Raw genomic sequence first — 8,697 nt, forward strand, 5'->3', positions numbered from 1 at the left:
AATTATTTCCCTAACTCAAAGAAAAATTTTCCTTATCAATTTTCCTGATATGCGCCCTATTGTTTCATTGTATCATCACTCATCACTAATTAAAAGAATAATCCTTTCTGAGAATGATTCTTTTTTATACTATGATGCTTATCGATAACAAAACTATTAGTCTAATAATGACCTGTGTTACCTATATAGATAATCTCATAAAGCAATTAGTGGCAAATACCCACAAACAGATTTCCGTCATTAGGTGACAATTACATAGGCATTTGTTAATGTCTCTAATAGTTCATAATCAGGGAAGGTCGGCAGAATACGTTGTATCATTCGCTGAGTAAAGGTGTTGTGTGTTGTGCAAAGACAATGAGAAAATATTGCATCAGTTTTAATATTTTTTGGATTAATATTTTATTTGCGAGTGCAGTTAGAAAAGGTAAGGAATTACATAGACATCAGAAAACATAAACAACAGAACAGATTTTTTTTTAATTTTGTAAAAATCCTTACTTAAATAAAGTAAAATAAAGATCTTTCGTAGAGCAAGAACACAATTAAAAAGGCCGAACCGAAAGACCTACTTCTACTGGTATAGTACTCATCAAAATATTCTATGACATACATGTCACTCATCAAAACCTATAACATCTAGTTAGTCTATAAAGCCTTGTGGCTTTGTTCTTTTTCTTTGTTTGCCGTATTTTCCGGCTGCCTTATTAGTCTAGTGGTTAACATTTTGACTGCGAATGACGAGGTGACCCTGGGATCGATTCCCGAGGTGTGCTAAAAATAGTTAGGTATTGAGTTTTTCTGTCAAGAAATTATTCTTAGTATAATCTATCTTGGAATTGGGAACTTGGCGGTGTTTCACCCCAGTGCCATCGGGCTATAGTGAGGGAATAGAGATTGCACCTGTGTTTGCGCACACATTATGCGCACTATTTCGTATTATAGTCTATAATACGTGTTTCCCGCGCAGATGGCTAATCTCTCTGGAAATTAGTCGCCGTGGCCGAAATTTGGTTCGGAAGACATTATTATTTTCTGTATTTATTTTCAACAATCACTCTTTTATTTTACGCTTACGGTACGCTTTTTCAGATATATGTGAGCAATGTTTGAAAATCGAAGAGTGCCCATCGTTTGCACATTTGAATAAACATGAACAGCAGGTGTGGCTTGAACAAGTCCCTTGTGAGGGGCAGCAAGCGATAGAAGAAACAACGGTTTTTGGATATTCACCCGTTGCCAAAGGGGACTATGTAAATATCGAAATCCATATTAATATTATTATAATACCAAAAATGGGTCTGTTTATTTGTTATTTTCAATAAAATTTGGCACATAGTGTACACACTGTTTGGATAAGAGGCGAAACCAAAAAAAACAAAAAGTTTACATGCGATTTGTAAAAAAAACTCAATCTAGTCAGGAAAAAGCTAGTTTGTTTCGTTTAAAATGTATGCAGGCTATACCTTTTCTTTGAGTTACCAACCGTCAAATACTGAAAAGCATAAAAAAGTGCAGAGGAACCTCCCTTTTTTCCATGTTTTTGATTTTTTGTCGATGCAGCAAACGTTATTCATCATTCTGGGGCACCACAGCCTTTTGTGAGTCCTGGCCTCCTCCACAGTCGTCTTCCATGTAACGCGATACTTCGTGTGGCTTCTCCAGTTTGTGTATTTATACGTACTCTCTCCAGATTTTCTTTTACGCATTCCGTCTAATGCTTTTCGTAGCAAACGTCATTAGGTAAACGTTTTACTTATAACTTTTTATTATCCGGGAAGGTATTATTATTACAATGTTTAAAGTTCTTACGTATATTAATTTAGTTAGAAGAGCATGGTTTTTTTCTAGGTATGTTGTCCAAAGTCTAATATATGGGAAAATGACAGTAATAACGGTGGACAAAATACAACCACTGAAAGCAATAACAAAAGGGAAATAAAACCAGTTGAAATTAGACATAATAACAACGAAGGACTGGAAAAATTACAGCAGTCACAAGTAAATCAAAATTTATATTCAAACCAAAATTATAATGGTCAACCAATTGGTCAAAACTTTTATGGAAACCAACAAAACAGACCAATTGGACCAATTTTTTATGGAAATGGGCAAAACAATCTGTATGGGCAAAATCCAAATTACCAACAATATCCAAATAGTGGTAATGCTTGGAGCAATCCAAGGCAGCCAGTCGTAAGTCCTGGACAAGTTATTCAGAATGTGGGGCAAAATCCATACTATAGAAATCCATATTACAACAATGGAAATAGGTATGGTAGACCAAATCGAGGTGACCAATGCGCAGCGGAAACGAGCTTGTTGCCAGATCCTGAAACTCACTGCTGCGGTCGTGACATGTCTGACGCCCTTAGAATTACAGGTAATATAATGCGTACAAATGAGTTCTCACGCGCCATTTTAACTTTAGGTATGTGTCAACTGCCATGTCAAAAGTACGATTTAAGTCCTTATTTTAAAGGTGAACCGTACTTTCGACATGACAGTTGACACACAAAATTAGTATGGCGCGTGAAAACTGATTTTGTACGGACTATGGATATGGAAACCTAACAATAGCGGTTTTCCGGCGCTTCTTCTGCTTGAGGTCTTTTGTTTTTAATGCTCAAGTATTACTGGCGCCGGGATTACCTGACCCTAACTGTTGATGTGTGGCACAGAGCTTTACAAAAGGGCACACTTTTTCTTTCTTTCATTCATTAACTTTTAGCGCACTCAGCATCATCATCATAATCAACCCATCGCCACCTCAATAATGAGCACGGGTCTCCTCTCAAAATGAATAGGGGGCTATAGTTTGCCACGCTGGCCCAGTATGGATTGGCAGAATTCACACACCTTTGAGAACATTATGGAGAACTCTCAGGGATGCAGGCTTCCGCACGATGATTTCCTCCACCGTTAAAGCAGTGGCAACAACTTCGAAAAGTTAGAGGTGCGTACCTGATCTCGAATCCCGGATCCCCCGACTAGGAGGCCGACGTCTTAACCACTACGCTATCACCACTTACACAATAATTACTTTGATTTATTATTACGTACTTACGTTAGAAAAGTTAGTATAAAATAAATACTTACAGAAATTGGAATACAATCTTTTGTCCCGTTATATACTTTAAACTAACCCTACAACATTGACTCTACAATCATTCCAAGGCTTAATTTTTTTGCACAGACTTACAAAGTCTTCTGAACGCTCGTGCACCCTCTAATCATCACTCTTGGTCATCGCACCAACGACCTCAACAACCATATTATCAAAGGCCTTACTACCAGCAGAAAGAGAAGCTATCCGAGGATAATAACACAGTCGTCGATATCGGTCTGGATGACAGAATAATAGGTAAGTGACTTTGAAGGGTGCACACAAAATACGTTCATTATTGGATGCGCTAGGAGGTGATCGGAGTCAGAGATTATAGTACGCAATAGGTCGAGAAAGCAATCGGGGAGAGAACGCCCCGCACACCTGCACAGCCCCCGCACTAACCCGGTGCTGCGAGCGTGGGAGTCGCGGGGATGGGCGCGGGGCGTCCCCCCGCCTTATACACCAATTGCCATCTCGACCTGTCGCGGACTATACCTATCTTGAAGTGACTTGACACTTGCGTGCTAATGCTCGAAGCGCACGCTGATTGGTCAATCAACATAACATTGCGCCACACCACGATCCAGTACTTTGTTTTGCACCTCAGAAAAAGTTTATTCTGCTTTTTTAATTAGCCTGCTTGGGTTACTAACGTCTCGGTAACTTTACAATCAATTAATTAAACTTAACAAAAATAATTCTTAAACTCATAATAGTATGGCTAAGGTCATTTATTTGCACGTCACCAAAACCCATACTTCTGTTTTTTTTTAATAAAAATCACAGTCTAATAGCTCAATTTGTGAAAATTAACTTCATATAGGTAAATTTTACCGTAACTAGGTGGAAAAGAAACAGAGTTGGACCAGTTTCCTTGGACGGTACTTTTAAAAATGACGTTCAGTAACGACAATAGCATAATATCCTTATTTAACTGCGGGGGATCATTGATAAGTCGTCGATATGTGCTGACTGCTGGACATTGCGTATTCGAGCCAGGAGCCAAATTAATTGGGTGAGTTGGTAAATTAATCATAATTGCGATATTCTTCATTTTTAGTTGGGATACAACTTCCTTTTGAAAGGTCTAGTAAAGGAGATTTACTTTTGTTCAAATAGAAGTTAGCCCTTTAGTGACGATACAGCCTAAGATGGAAGCGGGCTAACGAAGGGCCATAGCAATTTGGTTTCTACTACATAGGTAGGTGTAGTGTACGTCCGGTATCGCTTCATCCTTATTTTACATATTTTATACTTTCAATATTTACGTCAAAAAAAGATATGTTAATTAAGGCAAAGTTTTAATTAATTTAGTAAGTCACAGAAAAAAGTTTAATCCTCCCTACCTGCAGCCTAAGAACCTTCTTTGCGTTACATCTCTTTCCCGGATTTTGTAACAAAACCAGTACCTACTTTGCAAAACTTGTTGCTGTAATAAAAATATTGTCACACTTTGCTTGGGCTGCTGGAAGTTTGGTAGATACTAAGTACTGTACTAGGTACCTAGTATCATACTAGATACCTACGGTTTCTTAATAGCAAAGGCAAATGCTTGCTCGTTTGTTTGCTTTTTATGTAAACAAAATAATATGTTAACATAACTTTATTGATAGTTCATTATGTAATGATTAGGTATACCGAACATTTTATGACTATTCATTTTTAGCGTTAACGTAACACTCGCAGAATATGACAAGAGAACCTTTCCCAAAGATTGTAAATACGAAATAGGGCAAAAGCCGAAATGTATTGACAACGTGTTGATGTTCGGCGAGGAAGTAATACTTCATCCGCAGTATGATGATGATCAGCTTCATAATGATATAGCGCTCATCAGGCTTCAGGGATATGCGCCTTATACACGTAAGAAACTGGATTTATTTTAATTTTAAAAACAAATGAAAGGGAACGCATTTCAATAATTGATGGTACCGCAACCCTAAATCGCCAAGCGATACGTCTTTACTAGTTGCATGGTATCTGACTATGAACAGACTTTATAAACAAAATTGTTTGCCATCATAACTGCTTTTGTTTTGGATGTATGGCTAAACAGCTGACTCATTTAAATGAAAGTAACTTTTGTTAACTGAATTTCACCACAACATTTTAAATGTTCTGATTAACATTTCATCAAAAAACTTATTCATAAGCTTTATATTCATTTCAGGATACATAAGGCCTGTATGCCTTCCACCCATCGACATAGATAACAACGATCTTTCAAATCTACCACTAGCAGTAGCCGGATGGGGGCGCAACGGACAATATGTTAGTGACATCAAACAGTCCACTGTGGTGCACTTGGTATCTCATGATGATTGCAAGAAATCGTATCCATATTTAAGCAGCTCGCACCTCTGCGCAGCTGGTCGTACCGGTCAGGATACTTGTAAGGGCGATTCTGGAGGACCTCTTATGATGATGTTCAAAGCAAGCTACTATGTGATTGGTGTAGTTAGCGGGAAAAGAGCAGATAGCCCCTGCGGAACAACTGTACCATCGCTCTATACCAATGTTTTCCATTATGTTCCTTGGATTAGGAGTAATATAAGAAGTTGATGTTTTTATATTTATGATGCATAATATATCTGATCGTTCTATATCTCAGCCATAAATTGAAGAAAACTTTGTTTTCTCTGATCATATGGTGCAATAAAAGTAATTAATAAGTAAGTAGCATTATTCTTTTTTATTCGTTTATCTAATGCCATACCCAAGTAGGAGTATAAAAGTCCTTCAAGATTTAGATCTAGACTGTATCTGTATTTATAGAGCGTATAGGTATTTTGACGTTGCTCAGACTTTAGTTAGAGTTCATACGAGACACAATTGTGGCGCTGACATAAATAATGTCTCATTTTTATTAGCCTCAATAGCTCAACCGGTAAAGGAGTGGACTGAAAACCGAAAGGTCGACGGTTCAAACCCCGCCCGTTGCACTATTGTCGTACCTACTCCTAGCACAAGCCTGACGCTTAGTTGAGTAAAAAAAAAAAAAAAAACTCAAGTAAAGTCTGAGCAAAGTACCTACGCTCTATAAAGTAGCCTTAGGTTACCCGCACTTTGGATGCATTTTCGTATGACTTTGACTTGTGATTCAAATTTGACTCGAAAATGCATCCAAAGTATGGCTAGCCATAAACACACACAACACAGCAAACAATGACAGCAGCGACATGCATCTGCGACATATCCTACGCAGTTTCTAAAAGTTGTAATACAATGGATCTGTATGAAGATGGCGTGAACGTATAATAGGTAACTCTTCCTAACGCATGTATAGTATACGACAGATCGAGATGACAATCGGGGAGCTAACGCCCCGCACACCCGCACAGCACCCGAGCTAACTTGGTGCGGGCGGGTGCGGATGACGTGCGGGTGTGCCCCCCTCCCCATACCCCGATTGCGATCTCGACCTGTCGCGAACTATAGGAGCCGCGCTGCTGAAGTCGTCGTCACGCTCTAGGTAAGTACCTACAGTCTACACTGCAACGTGCTGGATACAGTTCGATGTCTTATAAATTGAACACGCGTACGCGCGCGTTGTCTCTTCAACTCCATGATAAAAATTATATTATTTAAGTAGATGCTTATAATGCCACAAAAAACGAAAACAAGATCGTATTTTTATGAAATAAGAAATTTGCAGTAACAATACATCAAAATGGGGGCAAAAAATAAATTTCACGGAATCAAGACAAAAATTCATTCAATTCCGCTTTTGGATGCGATATAAATCATCGTCAAGTACACCTGACGGCGAGGACAGGATGAAAAATATCAAAACGTTCGAAACGGTTATCAGCTTCTGCCTTCTAATGTCAGACTTTTCCTTTTGAGATTAAATCGCCGCTTCGCTTCGAGAAAAAGTCACTACGATCATGTAAATTAAATCTACTGTGTTAAATTGAAATCTCAATAACTAAGAAATAGTATTTAAACATGTCTAGAGTCCAACATGTTTTTGTTTCATTTCTCGCACCTTTTGAATTTTATGGTAAACCTTCATTTTTAACACTTGCTTCTTAAATCTTAGCAACATTGTTATTTGTGAAAAATTACTATACAATTTTTGACAACAGTATCGACAGATTAAAGGTAGATTGTTCATTAGCTATAGTTATTAATTAAACGCGCCTATGGAACACTGATTACCTTTAGTAATTTTAAGTAGCATTGTTCCGGAAGAATAAATTAGGTGCGTAAATTACGTACGACTGGACCAGATTTGGACCTTTTCAAAAAAATTAAAAAGTAAGTAAGTAAGTATTAAAAGAGCAAACTGTGGGTAGATACCACTGGAAATTAAACTTGGATGCTTTTAATTTACATAAATTGATAGAGTCAGAAAAGTATAAAAAAAGTTCTGGTATGGACTGGAGTGCCTATTTTCTTTGGCTTTCCAGTAGGACTCGCTATTGATTATTGTAAAAGCTTGATTATTTTGATAGACAAATTCGCAATTCTTCTATGAAAGACTGTAAGTGATGGTGCTCTTTGTTCAGCATCCATTGAATGTGCTAAATAAAAGTCTAAGTCTCCGGATTTTATTATTTAGCACAATGAATGGACCCGTCTGAGCCCAAGTGCAACACTTTATAGCAGACTTTTAATTCTGTTGACTCTTTTCAAATCCCCGTCATTTCTACGTTGATAACAATTTTACGGAAGCATCCTAACACAGCTGGGACTAATTAATTTTGTACAAAACTTTTAAGGAAAAAAGTAGGTTGATACTTAAGGTTAAATTCAGTTAGGTAGGTTATAATTTATCATTGTTCTAGTTTTAAAATAGTCAATTTAATGACAACCTTATTAGATAAATAAATCAAAAAAACCTTACTCAAAATTATAGATATCAGATGTTCTTGAACGCTTTCCTTCACAGTGCATGAACGGGGATCAAAATCCATGTTCCAAGTAAGTACTTACTTACTATCATAAGCTCTGCGGCTTTAGCTTATTCGTAGCGCCACCGCCCAGAGCGCGGTTGCGCTACGAGCTTTGACGTGTATATAGAGTCTAAGCCCTAGACTCTATACACGTCAAAGCTCGTCTTTTTGATGTACACTTTTTTTAGTGTAAAATACGACTGTAGTACGGAACCCTTGTTGCGCGAGCCTGACTCGCACTTGGCCGGTTTTATATTATCACGTTTAAAGAGAAAAAAGCCAACCAAATGCAGATATCTTTGAATAATCAAACTAGGTATGAAAAAGCAGCAAAAACTCATAAGTTTGATAAAAATTCTGTTTTAGCTCATTTTCAGCGCACTATCGAATCCGAGTTGAATAGGGTTCTTGTTGTAATCTTAATAGTCTTCTGTCGAGACTATAGGGACTGTCTAATGTGAGAAACCATGAAATTTTAAAATGGGAATGCGCAAGTGTAAAATAGGACCATAATGTTAGCAATGAAACTAAAATATCTGTCCGTATAAGCACGCTTAACAGTAGATTGTATGAGAGAAAATGCTTTAAAAAGGTAAGCCTTTAACTGCGTCTAGACGGCTAAGCTAAATCCGAAAAGCTCATGATGGAGCTTACTTAGAACACGGATTTTGATCCCTTCACATCCTATAG

The 8,697-nt window shown here is 37.6% G+C and overlaps 1 protein-coding gene across 2 annotated transcripts; it reads left to right on the plus strand.

Moving 5' to 3' along the window:
* The first annotated feature begins 296 nt into the window (after window positions 1-296).
* Window positions 297-5,714, plus strand: LOC117987878 (CLIP domain-containing serine protease B4-like). Of its 2 annotated transcripts, XM_034974944.2 has the most exons (7): window positions 297-427; window positions 1,093-1,253; window positions 1,852-2,383; window positions 3,197-3,364; window positions 3,953-4,124; window positions 4,776-4,972; window positions 5,280-5,714. In XM_034974944.2, the coding sequence occupies exons 1-7, from the start codon at window positions 358-360 to the stop codon at window positions 5,669-5,671; spliced, it is 1,692 nt and encodes a 563-aa protein (XP_034830835.1). In that variant the 5' UTR covers window positions 297-357; the 3' UTR covers window positions 5,672-5,714. The 2 variants fall into 2 exon arrangements, with proteins under 2 accessions (XP_034830835.1, XP_069358539.1); XM_069502438.1 differs by lacking the exon at window positions 3,197-3,364.
* Window positions 5,715-8,697: the final 2,983 nt, after the last annotated feature.

Source organism: Maniola hyperantus, chromosome 13 (genome assembly GCF_902806685.2).
Source record: "Maniola hyperantus chromosome 13, iAphHyp1.2, whole genome shotgun sequence".
NCBI lineage: Eukaryota > Metazoa > Arthropoda > Insecta > Lepidoptera > Nymphalidae > Maniola > Maniola hyperantus.

What these genes read in the sequence shown, in the direction of transcription:
- LOC117987878 (XM_034974944.2), top strand. Translation starts at nt 358, where the DNA reads ATGAGAAAATATTGCATCAGTTTTAATATTTTTTGGATTAATATTTTA. An exon ending in TGCGAGTGCAGTTAGAAAAG is followed by an intron (nt 428 to 1,092) that starts GTAAGGAATTAC and finishes ACGCTTTTTCAG; the next exon opens with ATATATGTGAGCAATGTTTG. An exon ending in GGGATATGCGCCTTATACAC is followed by an intron (nt 4,973 to 5,279) that starts GTAAGAAACTGG and finishes TATTCATTTCAG; the next exon opens with GATACATAAGGCCTGTATGC.